The 25,471-nt window shown below is 38.4% G+C and overlaps 3 protein-coding genes across 8 annotated transcripts; 1 reads left to right on the forward strand and 2 right to left on the reverse strand.

Moving 5' to 3' along the window:
• The first annotated feature begins 2,110 nt into the window (after positions 1-2,110).
• On the forward strand, positions 2,111-3,956 carry LOC111337492 (uncharacterized). 3 transcript variants are annotated; one of them, XR_015999079.1, is made up of 3 exons: positions 2,112-3,169; positions 3,359-3,570; positions 3,731-3,956. XR_015999079.1 is itself a non-coding variant. In XM_022943818.2 (3 exons), exons 1-3 carry the CDS (start codon positions 2,963-2,965, stop codon positions 3,737-3,739), a joined length of 321 nt encoding a protein of 106 aa, XP_022799553.2. In that variant the 5' UTR covers positions 2,114-2,962; the 3' UTR covers positions 3,740-3,956. The 3 variants fall into 3 exon arrangements, 2 of the variants coding, with proteins under 2 accessions (XP_022799546.2, XP_022799553.2); XM_022943818.2 differs by having other exon boundaries at positions 2,114-3,062; XM_022943811.2 differs by lacking the exon at positions 3,731-3,956 and having other exon boundaries at positions 2,111-3,062; positions 3,359-3,724.
• A 4,076-nt stretch (positions 3,957-8,032) lies between these two features.
• Positions 8,033-14,615, reverse strand: LOC148736550 (adenosine receptor A3-like). Of its 2 annotated transcripts, XM_088754505.1 has the most exons (3): positions 14,334-14,615; positions 11,697-11,779; positions 8,033-10,523 (listed from the first exon to the last, which is right to left on the reverse strand). In XM_088754505.1, exon 3 carries the CDS (start codon positions 10,494-10,496, stop codon positions 9,426-9,428), a length of 1,071 nt encoding a protein of 356 aa, XP_088610631.1. In that variant the 5' UTR covers positions 10,497-10,523; positions 11,697-11,779; positions 14,334-14,615; the 3' UTR covers positions 8,033-9,425. The 2 variants fall into 2 exon arrangements, with proteins under 2 accessions (XP_088610631.1, XP_088610630.1); XM_088754504.1 differs by having other exon boundaries at positions 8,033-11,779.
• A 1,788-nt stretch (positions 14,616-16,403) lies between these two features.
• LOC111337582 (somatostatin receptor type 5-like) lies at positions 16,404-23,092 on the reverse strand. Of its 3 annotated transcripts, XM_088755111.1 has the most exons (3): positions 22,419-23,089; positions 20,918-21,029; positions 16,404-19,608 (listed from the first exon to the last, which is right to left on the reverse strand). In XM_088755111.1, exon 3 carries the CDS (start codon positions 19,570-19,572, stop codon positions 18,601-18,603), a length of 972 nt encoding a protein of 323 aa, XP_088611237.1. In that variant the 5' UTR covers positions 19,573-19,608; positions 20,918-21,029; positions 22,419-23,089; the 3' UTR covers positions 16,404-18,600. The 3 variants fall into 3 exon arrangements, with proteins under 3 accessions (XP_088611237.1, XP_088611238.1, XP_088611236.1); XM_088755112.1 differs by lacking the exon at positions 20,918-21,029 and having other exon boundaries at positions 22,419-23,092; XM_088755110.1 differs by lacking the exon at positions 22,419-23,089 and having other exon boundaries at positions 20,918-21,572.
• Between the last annotated feature and the right edge of the window lie 2,379 nt (positions 23,093-25,471).

Here is a 25,471-nt window from a genome sequence, read left to right on the forward strand (position 1 = left end):
TTCCACAATAGGATCGGCATCAGTTCATAGATTTATAAACAAATCTTTACCATGTAAATAAATGTGTTCAGATAATCGAGGTAACCATTGAACCTCTTGTATCGCATCAGTCAAAGTCTCAACTCCGAGAGCGTGGAGCGGCAACGACGCGACACACTAGTCACGCTTCTCGCGGCTTCGCCATTCTCACAGGATACACGTGACCTCACTATATTTAAGAAAAATAAGAAACTGCTCGCAGTCTGTATTTCGTTTAACCATTTCATGGGAGTGACGCGAGTCTCTTCAATTGAGTGAAAAAGTCACAAACCCATTCTTTGCCTTAAGGCTGGCTGATAGTTTCGAAAGAAACTGTTTGGGGCTGCGTCGGTGGGGGTAACGAAATAATTTGGATATATCAAAAAAGTTGAAATGGTAAATTGGCCACCGTAACGATTACAAAAGCTGACGTTTCGAGCGTTAACCCTTCGTCGGAGCGAGCGTAACCACAAACCACTCACGAATTGCTCCCTTGGCGCGGAAATTGAAATCGTATCAAGTAAACAAAGTTAAAGTGAGTTCCTTTAGATCTCCCGAACTTGTATTGCATTGGAAACAATTACAAGTACATGAAGAAGTCTTAAAATCTGCTAGATAAATTTTTGTCATGCTTTCTGAGAAGTTAAAGAATTTCGGGAGCTTTCCTACAAAGAAATAAAAATGGTAGGTCACCGACGTCTTAGTTTTTCAGATAATTTACAATAGCTGAAAATTTGAGTGTCTGTTTGAGGACTTTACGTCTTGCCATGGTAACCGATATGTCATCACAAGTACCCTTAAAATATTGCCCAACAATATAGTTGCAAAGATGTTTATAGTTTGCCCACACGATTAAAGCTCTTTCCTTGTAACCTTTCATCGTTTCACAAAGACTACGGCAATGGAAAACCTTTCGGAGCCTCCTTAAACACCGTTGTTGTCCAACCACACCTGTATTGTTTTAACAGAGGACGCTTGCGTCCCATGCATTTACCCACTGCTTGTTTTGATGACATTCAAGCCACACCTCATAAACTTCGTGATCCGTCGTGGACCCCAGGTCAGTGGTCAGCGAAGAAGGTTTGCTCCGAATCTCAGCACGAAAATTTCAAAATGTTCAACGAAACAATGGAGAAAATATCCTAAAGGAAAATTCCAGCCACTGAAGGCCCCGTTAACGAAACGTTGAGAAGTTGCAACGTCTGATGAGAAAGAAAACTGTCCCAAAACAGCCGAGATGTCTTGTCGGTTGGAATGTGGTGTAATCGCTCCAACTGATCCGGACAAGCTCTACGAGGCCATGGTAACGACAACAGAGCAACGGAGTTCACACAACACACTTACATTAACAACTTCCTACAAAGAATGCACCATCAAAGAATCTAAAAATTCAAATTCTCAGCCTGTATGTTCTGAGCCTGAAGAGCTGAGGAAACTTCAAGAGGCTAAGTGATCGGCAAATAAAGAAAGCGAGACATCACTATTTTACTGTTTCCATCCTTTAAAATGCGATTAAAGTTCGCATTTTTTCTGCAAAATATGGGACAAGAGCCTAGGAACGAATAATAGAGCTGCCACGTCATCGGTTGTGTTGGACACGTTGTTCCCAGTGGGTGATGCTATATCGAAGGCGCTCGTCGAGGGTAAGAGTAAACGGTAAGTTTGGTCAGCGGGGAAATTATGAAACCCGCGAATATTTGCGAAAGCCCGCGAAAGGATGACATTTAAAACTGAAAACAGTTTTTCAGTGAGACACTAAAATGCGTAATCATGGCGGCGACTATTCAATCGTCTTTAAGCAAATCGGAGATTGAGTTCCTTGAGGAAAACCTTGAAAATTGTTCTGTTAAAAACCAGTACTTCTTGGGTTATTTCGATGGGAAAAGAGACGAGTTCGAGGATATGCTCAAGAGGTTTCTCCTTTTAAGTTCCACATGCTTTGTAAAGAAGGCATTGCACTCAAAGGAGTTAAATCACAAGAGGGTTTCGAGTAATTTTATTTAGCAATAATTTCCATAAAATCCTCTACAATACAAAATATTAACAGCAAAAAAACGATCCAAAATAGCTCTCTTTCGGCTCACATCTACTCCTTTTTTTTTTTTTTGTCAAAGCGTCTGGAAAACTATAAATAACGGAGTCAAATCTGAACAGATTCAAAGTCTAATAATCTGATAAGTAAAAGCATATCTAAAACTATACAGAAAAGAGAAAGGTGAATGGCAAATCTAGAACCCTAATTCTAGATTTTAGTTAATTTTACAAAATCGTTGCAGATTAGTGACGTAAATTGATATTGGAGAAGATTCTTCCTAGTGTGGGACTGACTTAAGACTAGGCTAGGCTGTGTACAATTCCTGAAAATCTTGTTCGTTATTTTACGAATCATTTGATGTTTCAGTGTTGACAAGTTTTTCGTATTACATTACTAAAAAAATTGACTTAACGCTCCAAGGAGAATCTCTCTCAAACTTTACTTTTTAAGAGATGAAGCTACCGTCTAAAATTCAAACGTTACTGTTAGATTTATTAGCGCATTGACAACCTTGTAAATTAGCTCAAACACACTGAAAACATTTGTATTAGTTTTTGTATATCTTTATACTTTGTTCAGTGCGATCTTACACATTTCGGGTTTGAACTTTTCGTTGGGAATAAGTGGTACAGCTTACATGACATATTTTATATTTAACCGCTGTACTATAAATTTGTGTGTTCGACCCTCGACGAGCGCATCACCCGTTCCCTGTGATCAAGCCGTTGTTTTGAGTTATTGTACTTGTCGTTTACGAGCTAAATATGTCAGAAACCGATCACAGCGATCAAGAGTTCTCTTGTACATCATCTGAGGATGATGTAGAATCATTCTCAAGTTCTGAAGAAGTCAGTACAGGCATCATTGGCGAGATAGTCGCTTACCAAGGCGAACCTTTGGCGAACTTCGATGAGAGTGACAGCAACGGACAAGAAGAGGAATGACGAGGATGAAGATGGCTTATCTTCTGCCACTTTATCGCGAAGATTTGAGAAAACGGAACCTGCCAGTACGTCGTAAGGAGCAACTTCAGAATACCCGTCCACATCATTTACATATGTCAGGAGGCTTTGAAGAATAAGGCCTAACACAATAGACGCTATTCTTATTCAATAAGTGTGTCTTACCTTGTTATAATGTACCCCGTTTGTGTACGCTAAAGCTAAAACGAAACATGAAGGTGAAATTACAACCAAACTTAGGAATTCTCTTGCATCCGGCCTTTCAATTGCACTCGAAAAATTAGCTTTTATTTTTTTCTACTTGAGAACGAAATAAGCTCACCATGGTTTTATTTTTCATCAGGTGTTCCTTTACCCAGTGCATTGATGCTATGCTGGTATCAGCTCGCGAGTTTAGGTGCTGCATGGAAGTGGACTGTGCACGTGGAAAACTTACATTTGATGGAAGTATTGAACGGATATCGTGCATCACATAGTCCGGAGACAGGTGGCACGGTTACTTCGGGACAGAAATGGGAAAACGTACCGCCGCAGGAATGGCACCTCAGAAAACGAGTAAGTACAATTTGTTTACATAACAGCAAGATTTACAATTGGTAAATAATTTTTTGTCGGCCTCCGTATTCAAGACTGTCCTGGATAGTTTTTGTCTATCTGCAAGACAAATCATGTTGATTTTCTCACAATAAATTATGTCTTCAAACCTTTATCACAGATTTCTTAGAGCTACAGCCTACAGGTGGCTGGTTCGATGGATCTTTAGCTACTTGGACTGGGAGAATAGTAGGCCATTGCCAGCATGTGTCTACCACAATATCAGATCTAAATATGGGTCCCACAGTGCAACTTGATATACATCAGCAGAAGAAAGGAACTGAGATGTAATCATTATTGTCTAATTATTTCTAATAGAATTTTACAAATAAATTTGAATTGACTTACTCCACAATGATCTCCTTATTTTTGCTTAGCTTAGTACACTCAGTAATTTAGGCTGCAATAAATTCTTCATGGGGGGGGGGAGAGTTTCCTCTCCTATATGGGCTACATCATTATGCACCACTGGATAGGGTAAGGTTTTTAATCCCTCCACCCTGCACGAGGTATATAATTTCAAGTGCGGCTGTCCTAATTAGGGTCTGACAGGGTACCGCTGCAAGACTCATTGAGTATGATGTTTATCTGTATTTATTTAGAAGGCATTAAATAATTTTTCAGAACAATATTGTTATCAGTACCTTTAAGTTGCCCTATCAGCATTATAACACAACTGCATGTTGACAGAATTACTTTCAGTACATCCTGATGACAGGAAGAAACAATGGGTGTTTCAGGGTTTCCACAACCAAATGGCACCTTATACCTAAACATGGGTAAGTGCCCCCTTCCCCCTAGCCCTGGCCAAAAATGCACAGAAGACTATCAAAGTTAGCAACTGCAAATTTTGGGTCCCTAACATTTAAATGTGAACTTTTCAAAACAATATCAAACAAGATGCCTAGTGCTCAAACATTGACTATGATGACAATTATTCATGCTCTTTACATGTTAGGCATCCATTAGTGTGGGACAGTGGTTACGTTGATGTCCTGGTTTTTTGCATTTGCTGCAAGTGTAGGTCATTTTCTTTACTGGAGGTTCTTTTTCAGCAAGTTTATTTTGTGAAGACTGCACGGAATCTTGTTCAGCAACTAATTAAATAAAAAGTAAAAAATAACAAAAAAGGTGTCAGTTTGTATTTCCATCCTCATGATTTGTAATTTTGCAACAAATAATATGTTCTTTTTTTTGCTAGTTCTGCCACCAAACAATCTTGGCAGTAATTAGTCAAATATAAACTGGGAATGCAGATTGCTTTATCCCTCACATCGCAATGCTAACTGAATGTCAAGCAAATAAAATCAGAGCAAATATTTCCAACAAGTAATGATCACTACACAAGTTTCACAGTCGGTGAAGGAGAACAACTCTGTTGTTTAAGACCTCTCTGACCACCTGAAAAAAAATGATAAATTTGTGTACAGATTATTAATTAGGGGGTAATATCAAGATCGAATTCATCAAAGTAAACATGATCAGTAGACATGTCGATTTTGATTAATTATAACTTATTCGAATATAACTTACCCTCCTCCGTCCTCGATCTGTCCCTTCTGGGCTAATTAGGGACTTTAAGATACCTGAACGGCTGTTTCAGAGGACGGCTGACCGGAAGTAATTTTACACGTGTAGACTGTATTGCGCGTGTCTGCACAACACGTGTTGCCGTCCAGTTGTTGTCGAGGACTTCGGAATTGAAGTTTTGCCGTCCACAAGTGAACGTAAGCACATTTGATGAGCATTTCTTTTAAAATTCATTATTTTTCAATTGAAAAGGCTGTCCTTACTGTTATTTCTTGTTTTGATAAACAAAAGTTAAAAAATTGAAGTGTACTGAATACCATCGCGAATGAGTGTTTGTTTGCTGTGCTTCGCAGTGATGGCGAATATGTCAACTAAACTTGAATGAAATTGAATTTTCTGGCATCTGTTTCCAGAATTATTTTGCTCACTCCATGTATCACGTAAATTACTGCTATTCACCATAAATGTTCAGCCATAAGTTAAATTCTTCGTACTCGTAGTATGGCAGCTCTAAGTTAACTGGCTTATTAGCTTCGTACAGAAACAGGAACTCTTCGTCGGTCAGTAGATTTTCTTCGTAGGCAATAACAATCATTTCGCGAGTCTTTTTAAAATATGCCATGATTGACGAACAGAGCTAGAAACTTCACGTCGGTTTCGGCCCAGTCCTCCGCGCCTAATATTATCGTCCTCGAGGTCAGCCGTCCAGGTATCTTAAAGTCCCTATTCTCTTGCCTGACTGCGACATCGATCGTTGGGAATGCTCCCTTCTCAAGCCTTCGAACGCTCGGCTGATCTCTAATGCTGATCTTTCGACAAGAGCTGTCTGGCGCGAAATGCACAGAACACAACACTGAGGTCTTCGATGCGCCTTAAAACCTGGCCGATGTTTATGGATGAATTTTGTCCATTTCCGTCTTAAAATTTCATTAGAAGGAAAAAGATGCATTGATATGCCCGGGGTTTTACTTGAATTCGTGCAGCTGACTAACCCAGGGCCACCAGCTACACAAGATATCCTGGAGACTCTTTGAGTTCACTTATCCGCCATGTTCCTGGGCGCAATCTACACAACTGATGAAGTCAAAGCGGAATTTTGGCCGCGCGGGGAAAAATGATCAACTTTGAGCCGGCGGGAAAACTACTAAAGCGCCTCCATGAAGGTTCTAATACCAGAATTCGATCAAATAATACCTAAATTTTAATAATAATAAATAAAAATTAGGGGGGGAGGAAATTTCGAGTCACGTGCACTTTAAGGAAATCTGTAATTTCTACAAGCTCCCATTTAAACTAGAGATTTCAAAGCTGTTCCAATGTCAAAAAATTAAGGAAATGACCCATGAATGCCAGTGCTCAGTGGAAGGATAGTTACACCATCAAGCAGTGATGTAATGGTCCTTGTTGCTGTCTATAATAGCCACCATTTTGCTAGAAGAAAGTATATGTATATATTTAGCGTGGTACACACATACTGACACATACACACACACAAAAATAGTTTACTTGTAGAAAACCTGTGTTTTTTATATCTTTGCATACTTATAAAGAATTGTAGAGGGTAACTGAAATGAAAAAGAAAAGGTGTCCATCATAGCAGTCTTTCAAATTTCTTTTTAGCCAACAGGGAGTCGTGCAGAGGCATGGGGCGAAAGCAACCAAAGAATTAGGAGCGGAGTGAGGAACTTATTTAACCGGCCTTTTTCATGTCTTTGTTAAACAAGCGTGGTACACCAAAAAATCAGTTCACTTATAAAACTCTTTGTCGTTGTCTTATGAAAAAAAATTAAATGTATAGTAAATTTGAAAATGAAAAGAATAGGGTTTAGTGATAAAAGGTTAGATCGAATAAAGGTATGAGTTGAAACTAATGTGAATAAAGGCTGATAGTTTCGAAAGAAACTGTATGGGGCTGCGTTGGTGGGAGTAACGAAATAATTTGGATATATCAACAAAGTTGAAATGGTAAATTGGCCACCGTAATGATTACAAAAGCTGACGTTTCGAGCGTTAGCCCTTCGTCGGAGGGCTAACGCTCGAAAGGTCAGCTTTTGTAATCATTACGGTGGCCAATTTACCATTTCAACTTTGTTGATATGTCCAAATTATTTTGAAACTAACATGGTTCACTTGACAATTTCATGTCGAGCTTAGAAGTGGAAAATACTAAAAATTGTACATTGCTAGAGTTATTAACACCATACGTAAATGACATTGGTTACTGTTGCGGAAAATCATATTTTAGAGTCAGCTTTGTATAAAGCAATGATTCTGCAAACATTCTTGGGAACAGAAAAAATGACTTAGAACACACATTCTAAGTACAGCGTTCTTTCCGTGCAAAGGGGCATAAATAAAAGATTCTGGTAAAAAAGACACCTTACTTTATACCACAGAAGACAAGCAAAAAGTAATATGGGTACCTCGGTTAAAAATACATCGATAACTTTATTAATTAATACCAGTTCTAATTTAAAGGAAAAAGTTACGAGAATAAAATAAAATTAGTCTGTACCACGAAGCATGCCTTCACTGTTTAGACTGAGAGTCCTAAAGTTTTTTGAGCATGTCTTCGAATAACTTATGACGATAAGCCCCCACTCACCCCACCCCACGCCGTTCTGTTTTTACTTAGCGGCTGGTCAGCGCGGCGGTCCATTGTAAGGAAAACTTGGCGATCGCTTCCTGAACACCGTTCTTGTCGATCAGAAAATCAAAATACCAGCAAGATATTGCCTCAAAGATAAAGCAGTTGTGTTATTTGATTCGTACTTCACATTCGAGTCGAAGCTTGGGTGGCACAGGTTATTTCTTGAGGTGGACAGACGAGGGGAATTTGAACACTAGTTGTAGTGTTTGAATTGTAAGAAGAAATGGTTGCATGGGGATGTAGGAATGGTAAGTTCAACGGATAATTTCAAATTTTGCTGCTTGAATTGAAGGTAAAGTTCATTTGAGTTGCTTCCGTATGTATTTCTGACAGTTTTAGATCTACCTGCTCGATTTATGTCTGCAACGCCTCATGTTGACAAGTCCTTCAAAATGGCGGCCAAAGCTGCAGATTGCCGAAAATCAGGTAAGTTCGCGGAGTTATAAAGTTTTCGGAAAGGCCGGGCCGCAAAGTTTTTTCAGTGGTTACCTACTCTATGGCATCTACTTCCTAGCTATGTTAGTTGGATAAGTTAAGAACGCCTCACTTTTTCAAAAATTTACCTTGAATTTGATCGGTTTTCATATGTGTGACTTAGGCGAACCGATAAGGTGTCATTCAAGTCTTCTTGTTTGCTTGATTGAAATGTGATGTTCACGAAAGTCGCCTCGATGGATAAGATAGAGTTAACATACATGGCTGTGGTATTTTTTTTTTTTTGCTGAGTTGCGTATTTTTTTTTTAATTGCCCTCTAAAGTTGTCTCAAATTTAAGTCTTGAAAAGTGTCACGACATGCCTTCGCTCGAGTGAAATTTAATTTCCGTAAAACTCTGAAAAATAAAGAGATCCGATCAAACGGATTGTGGTTTTAGTATAGGCAAATGAATGTCTTACAACACACAAGAAATGAGGGAAATCTGTGTCAAGCAAAATCGACCGGACCGTTTTTACGGAGACACTCTCTTAGTTGCCTCCCTGAGATTCTTTAATGCGTCAATCCTAATTTCCTCGGCATCTAAATATTTCGTTAGGAGTTGTATCAAGGTCAGGCGTCCCTTCTCCGTCTCTTTCACTTTGACCTGCAGTCCTGCACATAACTCGCGGAGGCTTGTTTCGCCAAGTTGACAAATAGCAGTTCTCACATCTATCTGTAGCTCTTCGGCCTCGTTTGACATTTCAACGGCCCCTGTCACGTCGGGGTTACCAAATATTGCACACTACTTTAATCACGCGAAATAACTAACACAACAAACAGTAACGTTCTCCTCGACTGTCGTTTTTCACCGGCTTGCTTTCCTCGTGGGATCTTTTTCTTTTAATCCCATAATAATCACCTGGGCTAGTCCCAGTTAGTCTCGTCCTGCTTGCTACAGATCCAACGCGTTCCCAGATTAACTTGTAAAATCGACAGTGGCTCTACCTTGAGCAAAAGCTAAGCAAAGTCACATTCCTCAACTGCTTATGTAACTCCTCTCTTGGGTCTTTCAATCCGAAAGAAAAATGGATAATCTTCTAGTTTTTCTCTGTAGAAATCCATTGTTCATTTCTCAAATTTAACAGTTTGAAAGGAGGGGAAGAAAAATTAACGTTATAACCCAGAGATAAATCTGATTCGAAGTCCGCTTATTTGAAGTATCAAAGGTTCTCAGTGTCTCCCAGGTCAGTAGGTAGAACTGAGGCTTCCTGAGGATTACCTTTTCCCCAGGTTAATGCGGTGTTTTGGCCTTTACCGGGCTGACACAATTTCTCCTTTTGCGTTTGGCACCGATTTGATCGAGAGGTGCTCTGAACATCTTCAGTAACGCTACACAGTTGTGAAAGCTGACGGCTGGAGGCGTGTTTCCTTTGCCTGGAACGCGTGCAGAAAATTCTAACCACTGAGCTTCGAAATTCTGGTATCCTCAAGCCGTAAACTACAGGATTCACGAAGGAGTTTCCATAGTGAAGTACTTTGGAAAAATAAACAAAGTTGAAACTAAAATGCACCGACGTAAACACGAACAGAATGTTGACAATAACAAAGGGAAGCCAAGCTGCAAGCGAAGTGAGCGTCACAATAAACAATGTCAAAGCCAGTTTGTTTTCGTACTCGCTCGACTTTTGCCGAATTATCTTTCTTTTGGATTTGATTCGGCGCCATATTGTCAAGTAGGAGACACTTATTACAGCGCAGAGCACGCTCAGCAGAGACATAGACACATAGGTTGCAATTTTCGTGGAGTTGAGCACAAAATTACTCACAAGGCAAACAATTGTGGTTGTAGAAGCAACAGACCAAATCAATGCGATGGAAAACAAATAATTTCGCGAGTTGAGACCGCGATAACCGACTGGAACCATGGCGGCGTAGACACGTTCAAGAGAAATCACTGTGAGAGTTGTCAGAGATGCAAATCCAAGAAGAACATCCAGCCCAAACAAAGTTATATCCAAAGCCAGTTCCCAGTGAACGTTCCAAAATGACAGTTCGCCTCCTAGATAAGCTAAATATAAAGGCAAAGGAAAAGCGCCGACTAACATGTCTGCTACAGAAAGATTAGTAAGCAACATGAATTTACTCTTTTTCGAGGACTTGCTCGAGACAAATGCCAAAATAGTGATGAGATTACCACATACAATGACAAACGCCTCGACACAGAAAACCACGAACCATGGATGTGCCCTCGTGCTCACAGGAGAATGTATCGTGCTGTTACTACAATTCATTTTTTTCTTGAATTTGTAGGTGATCCCCTGTAAAAAACGAGACAGAAATGGCATTGACGGGAAATTAGCGAGTTCTCTTTGTTACCTGTGAAACACAGCATTGGTCATTTTAAACGAATTAATTATGAAATTTAAGTTGTAGAATATGTAATATACTCTGAGAGAAGAAGAATAAATTGTTTACATCCGAATAGTCTCTTGAGCTGGCCACAAATTAAAATATCAATGTACCAATATTAGAAGTGACCAATGCAGATAATTGTGTGTTTCTCACTTTGAGCGAAGACAATATGTGACTTTAACCGACGGTAACTCTTTTGTAGAAGAAATTTAATCAAATAAAGTAGAGTCTCAAAAGTTCTAAGCCCCCTTTTCACTATGCATCTAACAGCAGCCGCAGCTGTTTGTCACCAGGCCCAAAAGGCCGTGAAAGCAGTCACTACAAAATAAAGTAACGAGTATCGTGGAATTTTTTTTTTTTACGAATATTGAAAAGAAAATTGATAAAAGCTCTGTGTAAGACTGTGTTTTTCAATATATTTTCATTTTAAACTTGATATATTGTGTTTTTCCTCCGACATAATCTTTTAGATTTAAAATCATTGGTTATGACGTGATAAGTTATAATCAAACAAAGTTGTGTTCTTGGCTGGCCGCTTATTAATCATTGAAGCCCAAATTGAACTTGTTCTTCACGACAGTAAGGACTGTCTGAGGAAGGATGAAGAACCTTTTACGGAATTTATTTTCCAAAGTCCAACAGAAAAGTTTCAAAAGAAGTGTAGAAAGCTGCACGCACGACGGACAGACTCGCCAAAAATATATCATAAAAGTCGAAGCTTGTTGAATTTCACTCGTCTTTTGATTTAATTTGCAGCGACCTACTAGTAAGATTGCTTCAAGTTGTGATTGTTTTTCATAAATACACTTCTCCATAGTTCAACTTCCTTTAGTGCTGTGTATTCGACTAAGAGCATCCGTGAATGTAGCGGAGAAGTGGTCTATCCTCAGAGATAAACTTTGTTTCCAGGCGAGTTAAGATATATCCTGCCTCTTAGATTATGTTTGATCATTAGGTTTTATGAGAAGGAAATGTATTATCAGCAAATAATGGAAGATTTCTGAGTTAGCCACACTAACGCAATCAAAATATAATTGAATAGAAGAGGCATGATGAGAATAGAATAATCAAAGGCTTACCGTTTACTAACCAATGATAACGAACCAGATATCGCCCAAGGTTGTTTAGTTGCACGGTGAGGACTATGTCACTTAAATTGAACCTGTGGAAATTCACGGTTTAGTTGAAAGATACCACACAAACCAAGTAACAACTTCAACAAAATTGACTTCATGATTCTTGCATGTGGTGAAGTACTGGAGATTTTAAGGTTAGTTTACTTTGCATGAAATCACTCTAAAGAAGAACTTATTCTGTTAACACCCTTATTCTGAATGGTCTTTGCACCTTACGAAATTAAGTAAATATATATTCAAAACAGACCGTATCTTTTCAACAATTTAAAACGGCCCGACTGCATAATCAACTTTTGTCACCATTATTTACCCTAATGAATACCCCTGGGAAACCTTTCAACAGAGGCATTTTTAATCATGATGGTGGAATTGAGGTTCTTTTTTTCATCAAACGAAAAAAGGTCAATCTAACAGGTCTATAATTAAAAATTTCATAACGAAGATTGTACAAGTTAGGATCAAGAGCTGATTTCATTAAATCTTCATTGAGATCTTGATCTTGTTCTCACTGCAAGTTTGTTTGAATAAGCCCACGATCAGTTTTTTAGTTTGATTCTGAATCTTTTTAATTGATTTATTTCTCTCTGGTTGAATAACGATGGATGGAGCCTGACAAAATAATGAAATGTCCAGAAAGGTTTTATACTTTTTCGTAATCATGAAGACCTGTTACAAATTTCACTAACATGTAGGACCTAATTTCGAAACTGCATTAAAAAAATATTGACTGTGTCGTCATAAAATACAATCAAAGCGAAATATTTTTTCTACTCCCTTCTCCCCGAGGAAGCAAGAATCGAGAAGAAGGTTGACTGTTTATCGAGTCAAACCAACAATGATCAATTGCGCCACTGTCAGCCCCTTTATACCTTTTTCAACATCCAAGATCTTACCATAAACTTTAATACGTCTTCTCGTATTTCAGTATCAGTGATTAGAGTTTGGTGTTATTATTGACAAATTGACCTTATCAACCTCTATGACCTCAATTTGAAGTTTTTGAGTCTTTACCCAAAACATTAAATAACCCCTGATAATTAAAAGCACAACCCGATTACTGACGTAATAAGATACTAAAAAATTATGCGCGTCCGATTGGCTGAAAACGAGTGTATTTTTCATTTAACGTGAGTACAAAGTTGTAACACAAGACATTTCGTCTGTGTTGACTGCGTGATGCTTTGTTCGTGTAAATTGTAAACAAGTAACGACATGATTTCTCCTGCAAACACTTGTAAATTTTTTAAAGACTACAAATTGCAGCCGCCCTCCGGGCTCGTGCAATTGGCCATCTCCGAATTACCCTTGGCCTCTTTTTCAAACGAGGCCTAGGACTGGTGCTCAACCATTCGAGTGAAAATGAATTTAATTTGCATTTGAGAGGAAACTTATAATCATATGAAAGGATGAGAATCAGGACTCGCTTTGAAAAAAGGGCTATTTTGTTGTCTTTGAAAAATTTACTCGTGCTTATTAACACCAAATTGCACTTGAAATCATGTTATTACCTATACTTGAATTGCAGTATGGCTAAGGAACTCTCCACCTTTTTTGGATAAAGCGCTTTCGAATCACTATATTCCATCCATAACTAGAGCCATTTATAACTAAATCTTTCTCTAGCTCAATGTTTCGTAAGTTCAAAGATCAGCCAATTGGTATCACGTTGATAAAAGTCACCCGCTGTCCACTTTCTATCGCCGATGAAGAAACTTCTGGTGTACTGCTTTTAGACTTTGGTGAGGCGAATTCATCCACCTTTTATTTTATAATCGATAATGGTACTGACAACACAGCCTGGAAACAGACAGACAAAATACAAGCACATCTTTATACACAAACAATATAATTTGATTGTCGATCAATTTAACTTGTTTTTCGGTGAATTTCAAGAAATAGAGTACTGTGAAAGGGACTCGAAATCACAGAATTTAAATCACAGAATCAGTGATGAAAGTGAGATAACATACATGAGCCCCCCTAAAATAGCCTTTTTAATGATTAAAGAACATAATAAAGGGAATTATGAATTATTTCCAACGCGACGTTGATTTTTGTATTTCGTCCAGAAAAAACACGATACCCCTTACGGAAAATTGAACATATCGGGTTTCACGCTATCTTATAGGCACTTTTACCAGATACACTTTTTTCATCTCAAAGTGAGTTGAAATACGATAAGCAAAATTTCTAAACTTGTTGAATTTTTACCATCCTATTCTACAGATGCAGTTGTGTCATGAGTGAAGTTATTTTAAAATCTTCATCACTGCATATGTCTTTTTTAGCACTAAAATTGAAGCCCGCGCAAAGAAAGCCGATGATGTCTAAAAGCAACTGTTATTGTCTATTATTAATTGCGCAGTGAAATTCGTTACTTAATAGCCCTTATGACTGCCTTTATATGATCCTATCAAAGATGCCGAATTAATTGAGTTTTGATATACACAGAAGTGAACCTTTTAATGTGGGATGTTTCGGCTGAGGTTAGCTGAAAGTTTCAAACAAGCCGCTCTTCCTTCTGAATCGGCAATATCGTTCCAGTTGCTCAAATTAGATGAACTACTTCATAATTCATACCTTGAAGACGCGATCAGGTTTTGACGTTTTCCAGTTGATATTTGAGTAGGTTTGAAAAAGTGTGACAGAATGAAGCTTCTACAGGCTCATATCATACACTCCTCCTCTTCTTACGATAAGATCCAGATATTTCAATATTTACCACTTTCTTTGTATCTTTGGTCTCTTCGAAATTAATCATCCTAACACAGGTTTTTCTTAGAAATACCTAGCTCCGTGAGATGCTTTCAAGTTAACAAGCATTTAAAATATTCCTCACATTTAAATGAGACCCTGTGTATTATGATGGAAATTTAGAGATTTAAAATTGATTTCCTCAGCGAGAAATGGTTGTTGAGAGTTTGAGTGGAGGCCTTTAATTTTGCACCGCCGACTGTGAACAAATTAAAATTTGAACAAATTAAAAAAGAAAAAGCGACAGAAGCAATTATATTCGTTGACATTACTTTCATTCTACAACTTTCAGGTTTTACTGGTATATTTAGGCTGTTTCCAGCAAATGAGGAACAGTTTTGGCAGAGGAACGACTCTAAACGCTGGGAATAATTGCAGTTTTTTAGTTTTTGACATATTTGCGTGTTTCAGGAGCAACATATATATAAATATTCTATCGTACTCTTTAAAATAAACAAAACATTTGGCACCATATTTGGAGTCGATGCTCGCCTGGTAAATTTACGCGAAGAATACCAAATGTTTCTACAAAATTACATGCTGCCACTTAATTCCAATGTGAAGTGTTTCCATATTGTTCCTGATGTTAAAAGTCAACTTATGATGTACTCATAAACATATTATAATGGTTCGCCAGTTGCAGAGGTCCCCCAGACAGGGAGGAAGTGAGGGAGGGGGAAGGAGGCCAGCTATCGTTATCGTAGCATACAATCAGCTTGCTAAACTATTCCGTGATGTGATCTTATCACAAATCGTTTTATCAGGATCACACCGCAAACTGCTACTCTGCAGGACATTTTTTGTTTTGAACAAATGCCTACCAATACATTGTCAACTGAATCGATCACTGGACTTTTTGAAATCTGTGGATAGTTTTCAATTGCTTACAAACTAGGCAAAGAACATTTTGGAATTTGAATAGTGGCTTGTTCTTGGCTTGGTGAAATATGAGCCCCCTCCTCCACTCCTACATATACGTCTAAAGGCGCTCCGCCACCCTGCGCAGCACCGTGTATAAAGCATATTTACCATACATGTTTGACAACTCTTAGCTATTCCATCATAAACCTGATCCTGTGGTTAGTTTGAATGCATTTGCCCGTGAAGGGGAACAATTTGCGGAAAGAGAGAGTCAGGATATCGCTTAACGTAATCTGATTAAAATCGGTTCAATCATAACAAACCGAATAATTTGCCTGAAATGATTCGCTGCATTGAATTTGGCCATGATTTTGGCACAAAATGCTTTTTGCGCTTATTATTGATACAGGTAGGAATTAACAAGATCATAGTTCTATTTTAGAACTCTGATGTCGAATGAACCATACGAACTCCAATAACGCATGGAAAAATTGTGAAGGAAATGCGCGCAATTTACACTTGAGTCTTGTCAGTTAAACCTTTTCAGTGATAACGTGCAATCAGAAGATGAGTTTCATGGCGGAAAAGTTTTCATGGGTAGTGACAGCTGAAGTCGTTTTGATAACTTTATGGTTCAAGCGTTTATCTGTGGCTTCCTAGAACCCCTGATGAGCATAAAAGCCAACACCTAAATTGAATAAAAACTTGAACCAGAGGAAAAATTGCTGCAAAGTCGCAATTAAACCTTGGTAAAAGAAAGATCTGTCGCAATATTTGTTTTGAGTTAACAACGACTAAAATTACCTCAAAGGAAAGTAATTCTTAAGTTAAAACTTTTTTTACGAAAAGAGTCCTTGATTATGCCAAAAAAAACGCAAGAAAATTTTGCTAAGTTTTACAAGATGCCCAAACGTGACACACAGTTTTGAACATTGAAATTAAAGAGTCAATAAATGGAGTTTTTGTTCGCGCCATAGTAGCAGGTGTGGACCGGCAGTAATGAGTTAAATTATAAATATAAAAAGAAAACTGATGGAAAACTTGAAGTCACTTTAATAAAATCACAGTCTTAAATTCTTAACAGCGTCGTAATTTTCTGCTAAACATTCGATCAACTTACACCTTTCACGATTTTCATTTTTTGAACAGTTTTAGAACTCGCGTTGGAGGCCGTTTCGCTGCTCATCATTTCAAGTGAGCATTATTCGGTATCAAATAAATTAAAGAGCTTCAGGGTAACTGTGCACTGACCTTTCTATTCCTTCCGAACCGAGCTGCCAGTAGTTTGAAAAAGATTTCTAATCTAAGCAACTTTTCAATCAGTTGTGGAAGAAATAAGATTTCTCAATTATCGTATTTACATAACACAGTACAGTCACAGTTGACTTAGACAAAACCGTCAATTAAAATGGCTTTACTCTAACGAAGCGATCAAACACCCCACTGTCAAGTAGTAATTAATAGGTGTAATTTAAAGATGAAAAACGGCTTCAGGTTGTGTTATCACAATATGTTACAAACATATGTTACAAACATTGGAACATTGGGGGTATGGAGAGAGATTAAGACAGAGAGGAATATTCGTTTTGATATATCACGAACTTCACAGGAAATAGACCTCCCTTTCCTAAAACCTAAATACCTAAAGCTTAATTTAGATATTCCAGCCTATGCCCCAGTTGTATCTTTCTTTTACCTTGTTTTATCATCCTCTCTATCCTAATGTTTAATAACTGCATTAAACCTTATTTAGTACGAGTATACCGGGCTCGAAATCCACGTGAAATGTTGAGAAAAGTTCGGTATGAGATATGATAAAGTGGGTACGAACGTGGGTGGTTTAAAAGATTTCTTTTCTTTTACAAACTCTAGGTAAAAAAAATAGCTACTTAGGATTGACCTTTTCCTGCTGTTGTCCAGACCGGACCAAATTCCCAGGACAATGTGCTCCCTTTGCTATATGACATCTGCAAATTGTCAAAAATTCTATTTCTGATCTTCTGCATCTTCCTTGTACTAATTATCAGGGAACGTTAAAGAATCCACACACTTCCCACAAAGAGTGGGGAACGTTGTTCCTGGTGTCATAAGGTCTGGTTTTGACTCCAAAAATTCCCAAATTGGGGGCACCTGCACAAACGCTTCAAAGCAGTCGGTAGAAGTGAAGTCTTATATGAACTAGAATAATGGAAATATAAACTATCATAACTTAAGATTTTATATTCAGATTTCACTTTGACACTAAGATGGTCGTTTGTACTTAACAATTATTCGCCGAAGGCGAGGTAAATATCGTCGAATAATCCCCGAGACGAAGTCGAGGGGATTATTCGACAATGTTCACCGAACCTGAGGCGAATAATTGTTTTAGTATAACTTCAGAGCTGAACAACAGAGAAATTTCTAAAATCATAGCATTTAGTAACATTTATTAACATTTTATTTTAACATTTTGTATAAACCGCGTGGAGCGGTTTATCTAGCGTCATATAAGGAACCGCTCGACCAATCAGATTGCTGAAAACTCTTTGCTCAGCTCTGAAATGATACTAAATAGGGTTAACTTATTTAGCGATAGAAGGTTTGCTTCAAATGAACTTTCTCCATGAGAACTTCTCTGTGAGGGTCGTGGTGGCTGCCATTTTAAAAACCGACAAGCCAGTGGGGAATTCGGTTTCAGTGATGTTTTTCATTTATAGATTCGATTAAAAATAGCGAAAATGATAATAAAAATAATAATCGTAACCATAATACTTATGATAATAATAATAATGATAAAGAGTACCAAGAACAATTGGCTGTCTTCATTTCAAGCCTTTGGCTTACTAAATAAAATTTTGTTCATTCCTCAAGGTAAGTCAAAGGACATAAATTATGTGCCAATAACTTAAGTAATACTGGTCTTCTAGGAGAATTTTGTATCCGATATTATTTATTTCATCAATTTCCCAAACTTAATGAGGGATTTAAAACCATTTGACTAGCAAACATATTTTTTTTTTAGCCAACTCTGATTAATCAGTGGCCAAGTACAAAAACCTAGTACAGGTGAGTACAGCACATCAGTTAGGTTTTCTCATATTTGAAACACTCTTGCTTAGAACGAAAAAGCGAGGGAGTTCTATTTCGAGCTGATCTGTGGAGTTAGAAGGTTGTATTTTGATAGGGAAAGCTTTTCCGTGGTCAAAAATGGGTGTGGCTGATCCCAAACTTACTTTCAATGAAACATATCCTAAGGCATTACAATGAGACTGCCCTTTATATTTTTTGCCTTGGATCTCAATAAATTGGATTTCAAAATTCCCATTTCAAGAGCTGTGGTATCTTTTGATAAACGTGCCACTTGAGTGTGAAGCAGTACGGCTTTCTCGCTGATGGCAGACTGATCGCAACACAACATCTTCGCAAAAGCCCTCCTAAACTCGGCGATCCTCAACGAATACACGAAAACATTGGCGCACGAGTTCCCATAATGCAAAAGTTTTGTGAGATAAATTAGCGTCAAGCTCACCGACACCGATTGAAGTTGATTTACAATGTTTAAAATCGTAAATGGAAGCCAAGCACATAGAGATATAAGCGTGACAATGAGTAAAGTGATAGTCAGTCTTCGCTCTTGTAACGTTGCGTTACGGAAGTGAGATGATATCTTCCGGTTTCCAACCTGAATCCAGATCACTAAGTTTGTTACAAACACTATCACGCAGCAAATGGAGAGGATGACAACAGAACTGTAAAAGATAAATCTTATAGGGATGTGGCGAGTGAGCAATTCAATGGCTATGATTGCAAAAGCTACAAACCACACGAACATAATTCCCACCACGTATACTCGTGTTCGCATCACTCTGTGACGTAACGGCCATAAAGTTGCCCATAGCCTTTCCAAAGATATCAGCGTAAGAGACAAAATCGAAGCAAGGCCTGAAATGACATCAACCGCTTTGTAAGCGATCAGAGGAGTTTCTAAGCTTACTGGCCACAATTGCGCCTGTCCCCCAATGAGGTATACGAACATCGGAATAGCGCATGCTCCAACAAGGGTGTCCGCTGCTGCTAGGTTTATCAACAAATATGAACTGCGTCTGTGCAGTTTACCAGTTCCAGTAAATTTGACTATTGAGAACACATTACCAGCGACGATCGTCAGGGCCTCTGTCATGAAGACAACTGACCAAGCAATTGCATCACTTCTGGACAACATTGTCTGATAAATAATAGGGCTACGATAGCCTTTCTCCTGCAAAAAGAAAAACAATGAAAATAGGACAAAGGAAACACATACACACTGTTCCATTCAGACTCCTAAGAAAATTATCATTACAATAAAACTACAAAATCAATCAAATGAAGCCTAAACTGAGAACATAAGTCAGCGTTAAAACGTAATTAAAATTTCTTGAATATACTGTATATCAGAAAAACAAATACAACAAATTCATCTCCTCTCACTTTCTATAAACACAGCGTACATGAGTACGCTGGTCTACTTTTGGTCTTGGTATGGGATACTTAATGTAAAGTTGTCTCGTTTAGTTTTAATCGAGTCTTTTATGCGGGCTTTTGGGAGAAAATTTGATGCCGTGTTGAAAAGTCACTAGTAGATCCACAAAACTGGCAGAGAAGTTCTTTGTTTCTTCCCTTCCTACCAACTTAATTCCTTACACGGGTGTACATGAATATTTTGCCCATGCAAGCTGAGCAGTTATTTAGCCCAAGCCAAATTTATCTTTTTAAAACAGAGTTTGAAATGACATGAAGTTTTTGTCAAGACTTTACGAAAGAAGCTGGGATAGAAGTTTAGTCAACGAAGGTCAGTATTTTCAACTTGACATTCTAGGCAAGGTTTTTTAAGCTACCGTACAAGGTCCCCAGCTGAGCGTTAGAACCAACGTCTTGGAGCCTCGAGCAATATTATGATGCCATCAAAACAGACTTACTTGAATTCGAACTGCAGGAGGCTGTTGCTTTTTAGAGACAATAGATCGAAAATTTTTAAAGGGCAAAGTGTAAGTTTTTTTTAATTTAAAAACTCCGGGATATTTTCATGACAGAAATAAATGCCCCTTTTCCGGCAACGAAAGCCAACTTACATTCATGATAACCACTCCAGCCTTAAAGAAAGCCAAGCCTGATGGGAAGGATGGCTGTTCACCCGGAACCAGAAAATGTATTCTACGTAAATCACGAAATATACGGATTTACTACATGCCTTATAGTTCCATTCACTATAGGTCACCCAGTTTAAAATCTTATAAACGATAACTGTTAGGAAAAAACTTACGGGACATTTTAAAAGAATCAGCTTTCAAAGGGACATCTATCATTTGCTTTCACAAAGTACATATTTGATACAATTTCATCTATAAAGTTGAAAATTTCGTTTAAATCGCTCTTTAGAATAAATCTTAGTAACAGGTGCTAGTAAAAAGAGTAGTAAAAGTTTTAGTTAATCTGAACAATTCGCATTATGACGAGCAAAACATTCCCAATTATTTTTAGACACTTTTTGAGACCTGACGTAGTTTGGAGTATCGCCTCTTGCTTACCAAAAGCTTTTTCTTTCTCCATTCACTGGATGGTACAAGCCAACTGCAAGTTTTACTGCACACCGTAATGTACAAACATATGTGCGTGGTTTTTAAAATGTGCAAATTATTCCTGAAACAAAAAAAGGATAACCACATGGGGCCTAATATAATTTAACAAGGTCGAAGCCGTACAAAGAAAATAACAATTGAAAATTGAAGGTGTTGCAATCATCACGTCAAAGTTAGATCTCTGAAAACCAATGGCGCCAGGGTTATTGAACAATTTGTTTTAATGACGTTAATACTTGAGAAAATAGGTTGGCATGGCACGGAAGACTTGCTTTGTTATCATGCGCATTGGAAATTCAACATTTTCGGGAAATAAACCATACAGTCACAAAACAAATTAAGACTCTAAATGCGCAGGGAAATGCTATTTCCTTGTCAACTTAAGTTAGTTAAATCCATCTACATCAGAGTCATTGTCCATTTTCCACCCAAATTGTCTTTTGAAAAATGCTTCACAGAGAAAGATTACGCAACACAATATTTCAGATTCTCGCTATTTGGAATTATAACAGACGGGTTTTCAATGGGAATAGAAACATTTCAAACTAGGGGAATTAGAGAAAATGTTTAATATCTCCGATACAGGAGACAACATAAAAACTAATTTCCTATATTTCCATAATTTCGCAATGTTCACCAAAATTGTTCATTGGGTCATTATTTATACAATTTCAGAGTATCATTGGTTTAAATCAATTTCGTCATCGAGTTTTTTTACACCTCGAGCCGAGCGTAAAAGACTAATAATTTTTCTGGAAGGAAAATTTACAGATTTTCATCAGGATTATTAAAAGACTGAAAACAGGTATTCGTTGAAAAGAGTCAACATGCAAACGTGTTCCTGTAACTTCCCCTGAGGGGCAGAGAATTGAAAACGTGGGCAAGGGAGATTAGCACGAAATTTTGCATTTACATCTGATGGATTACCTGTCACTTTTGCAAAACAATGAGTGAAAAAATAAAACCATATCGACTGAAAAACATTACGAGCTTTGCTTTACACAGTGATATCACAGGCGCTATTAACGCAAAAGCTATTAAAACTGACAAATCAAACGAAAAATTATGTAGATATTTGAAAATTGTATTACATTTACGATATTTCAAACGGTGATGGAAATTGCATCATTGTACTATCGAAGACAAAATTTCAATTTCTTTAAAAGAACTGTTCTGGAAAATTTGCCAGGTAGAGATATCTCACGCCATTGAAAAAATAACACGAAAAAACCCGTGAAACAGTCTAATAATACTCATTAACTGGTCATGCTGCGTTGAACACTTAATTGCTTCCTCAAAGCACCATTCGTTCCTTGTGCAAAATACTTGTACAACATATCAATCCGCACTTCCTTTCTTTTTCAAGCACATCTAACTTTTCACTGCCGAAAGATTCCTTTATTTTGGCCGACACATGTTAAACTTTCCTAAGACACCTACTTCAACTCACCTGAAATTCTCTTCAGACCTCTAATATTTCAGAATTTGTTTCATGAACGTTTACATTCCAAGTTAAACATTGATATTAGCATGTGATGTGCTATTACTCGCTGGCTCTGTTAGAAATGTAAATTTAAAACTAAGCTGCCACCCAAAATTACGTTGCTTTTGTACTTGACATTCAGCATATTGTGATGAAAATTTTGGCGCTGAGACAAAAACTGAAGTTGTCTACGACTGCTGCTTGACCGCTCTCTTTACACATAACAATACAACAGCAATAGTTGTATTATGAGAGAGCGATTCGTCATTTGAAGAGGAATCTTAAGTTGCTTCAAACCTGGTGTCAGAATTTTGAGTTGAGGGGGCGGGGTCTAAATGCATATTTCAGCTATTTTTTTCATTATGCATAATTTTTGGACGCTAGCAGTTCTCCTAGGCATCTTTTTTTATTTTCTTTCTTCGTCTCCCTCCTTTCGGAGTTAACAGCTGGTCGATCAGCAAGCGCAGAACATTATATTTCAACGTCCTATATTAGCCCTTTGCTCTGACCGCGATGAAAGGCTAACGCTCGAAAAGTCAGGTTTAGAAACTGTTTAAACGGTGGCTAATTTATCTTATTAACTCAACTGATAAAGTCAAATTATCTTGTCACCCACCTGACGAAGCACCGCAGTTTCTTGAGAATATTTCCCCCTTTTCTTCTCTTACAGATTACTGAATTATTTTTGGTTGATGCTTATAATTTCTTCGCAGGATACTTAAGGGTCACTCTACCTAACCACCGCGTGAGGGGCGGCACAAGGTCGGAAAAATGGACCCCTTGATATTTCGTACAGAGATAACCTATAGCATGCTAAGAATCGTGATATAAGTTTTGGGTTCTAGAGTTTAAACATTTTTGAGAAAATTACGAAAAATCGTCGACCACCCGTGAAGCCGAAAAATCACGGAAATGAGGTCAAATTTCATGATAAGATAATTGAACTCGCGTGAAAGCGCATAGCAAATTATGGTTTTCCTTAGTTTATAATTTTATCAAGGAGATATTGCTAACTTGATAGGAATATTTTTACAATAAGTAGAACAACAAAAAGCAACCGGGGTAGTAGTGTTACCAGACTGGCCAACCCAAGCTTGGTTCTCCAAGGCAATGCAGATGTGTGTAAAACCACCAATACCAATGGGTCCGCACAAATGCCTTCTAACACTTCGGGGACGACCGGACAAAATACATCCACTGCACAAAAATCTAACTCTATTACTCTGCCTGTTATCACACAACAGTTGACTGAAACAGGACTCTCGGATGATACTATCGAAATCATCATGGCGAAATGGCGAAAATCTACTTCCAAGCAATACAAATCCTACTTGAAACGTTGGACTGACTTCTGCGAGAAAAGGAAAATTAAACTATCTGAGACAAATGTCCAGGACAGCGTAGCTTTCCTCACGTATCTTTATAAACAAGGGATTGGCTGCAGCGCCATCGACACAGCAACATCGCCTTCCGGTTAGGGAGGTCGAGGGTTCGAGCCTCGGCCGGACCAACTCTCAAGGTCATAAAACAATTGAGAAGAATATACTGCCTTTCTATAACATCAAGAAATGGTTTAGATATGCTAGTCTTCTCGGATAGGGACGAATAAATGGAGGTCCCGTCTCCTGCAGGGTTAGGGGGTAGGAGACATTAATTTCCCACGCACGAGATTACTGTGTGATGGATGTCCTCCCCTGGGGTGGAATGGGTGAGTTGTTCTCTTGCGTTTCATACATGAGCCTCTGGCTCGGGTAATATGGGTAACCATGCCCCACGTAAAGACATTAAACTTTGATTACTATTACTATTACTATTACTATTACTATTACTATTACTATCGGCCTTGTCCACTGCTCTATCACTGGGGGAAAAAATCAACGTTCGGTGAACACCCACTCGTGATTCGCTTCTTAAAAGGAATTTTCGAGCTGCAACCATCGTTACCACGTCACACAACCATCCGGGACGTCAGAGCAGTTTTAGACCACTTCCGCACTATGCCCCCGTTGGCGGAAATCACATTGAAACAATTAACTCTCAAGCTTGTCACGCTACTCGCCTTGATAATTACTCAAAGACGTCAGACTTTGGCATGCCTCGACTTCCTATTCGTGCAAGATATGTCCACTAAGCTGCGCTTCTCAGTACAAGAAAAACTAAAAAACATCTAGACCTGGCAATCATTTGGAGCCTATCGAGATCAAGGCCTACCGGTCTGAACTACAACTCTGTCCGGTTACGCATATACGACAATACCTAACGCAAACCAGACCCCTTCGCCAGGACTCGAAGCTATTTATTAGCCTATTGAAACCGTAGAAACCAGTCACACCAGCCATGATTGGACGTTGGATAAAATCCATGCTCACGGAAGCCGGCATTAATACCGAGCAATACTCAGCCCACAGTTGCGGGACTGCCTCTTGGTCATACGCCTTATCGACGTCAGGACTCGCCATACAAGACATTCTAAAAGCGGGAGGATAGTCGCGAGTAGAAACATTTGCCAGACATTACTATAAACCCATTAATCCTAACTTAGGTAGCCATATCCTAGACCAAGCTCGATCTACAACTCAGCACACTGCCAATAATTTGTAATATCGATGATTCACTTATTTTCTCGTTCTTGTTATTGTTGGAATATTCCCATGTCCGCGAATTCACAGAATAAATGGATCGCGTATGAGCCTTTTGACCATTTTATCATGCTTATAACAACGGTAATCTTTGGCGACTTGGACCACGTGTCATGTGTAAGACTCGGCCCACATTTTGCACTCTTTGCTCATGTGACTCCGTAGTGACGTATGATTGATGACAGGATGGAATTCTTAAATTAAACGAGACTTACCTGTGAGTTGAAGTTTGATTGGGATTCAATCTTGTCATCAGTCGGGAACGAAGGAGTCACGACCCTCGTGGGGGGGGGGGGGAGGGTCTCCAGTCTTTTCCCACCCTACTCCTTCGTTCCTGTGTATCTGTGAGTCGGCTAGTGGTTTTAAAAAATGGCTAGATAA

Source organism: Stylophora pistillata, chromosome 3, assembly GCF_964205215.1.
Source record: "Stylophora pistillata chromosome 3, jaStyPist1.2, whole genome shotgun sequence".
Taxonomy (NCBI): Eukaryota; Metazoa; Cnidaria; class Anthozoa; order Scleractinia; family Pocilloporidae; genus Stylophora; species Stylophora pistillata.

Coding starts and splice junctions, on each gene's coding strand:
- LOC111337492 (XM_022943811.2), top strand. CDS start 2,963: ATGAGAGTGACAGCAACGGACAAGAAGAGGAATGACGAGGATGAAGAT. Junction 3,063..3,358: donor TGAGAAAACGGAACCTGCCA/GTACGTCGTAAG, acceptor ATTTTTCATCAG/GTGTTCCTTTACCCAGTGCA.
- LOC148736550 (XM_088754504.1), bottom strand. CDS start 10,550: ATGCCATTTCTGTCTCGTTTTTTACAGGGGATCACCTACAAATTCAAG.
- LOC111337582 (XM_088755110.1), bottom strand. CDS start 21,055: ATGTGGTTATCCTTTTTTTGTTTCAGGAATAATTTGCACATTTTAAAA. Junction 19,609..20,917: donor GGAGAAAGAAAAAGCTTTTG/GTAAGCAAGAGG, acceptor TTCTTTTTGCAG/GAGAAAGGCTATCGTAGCCC.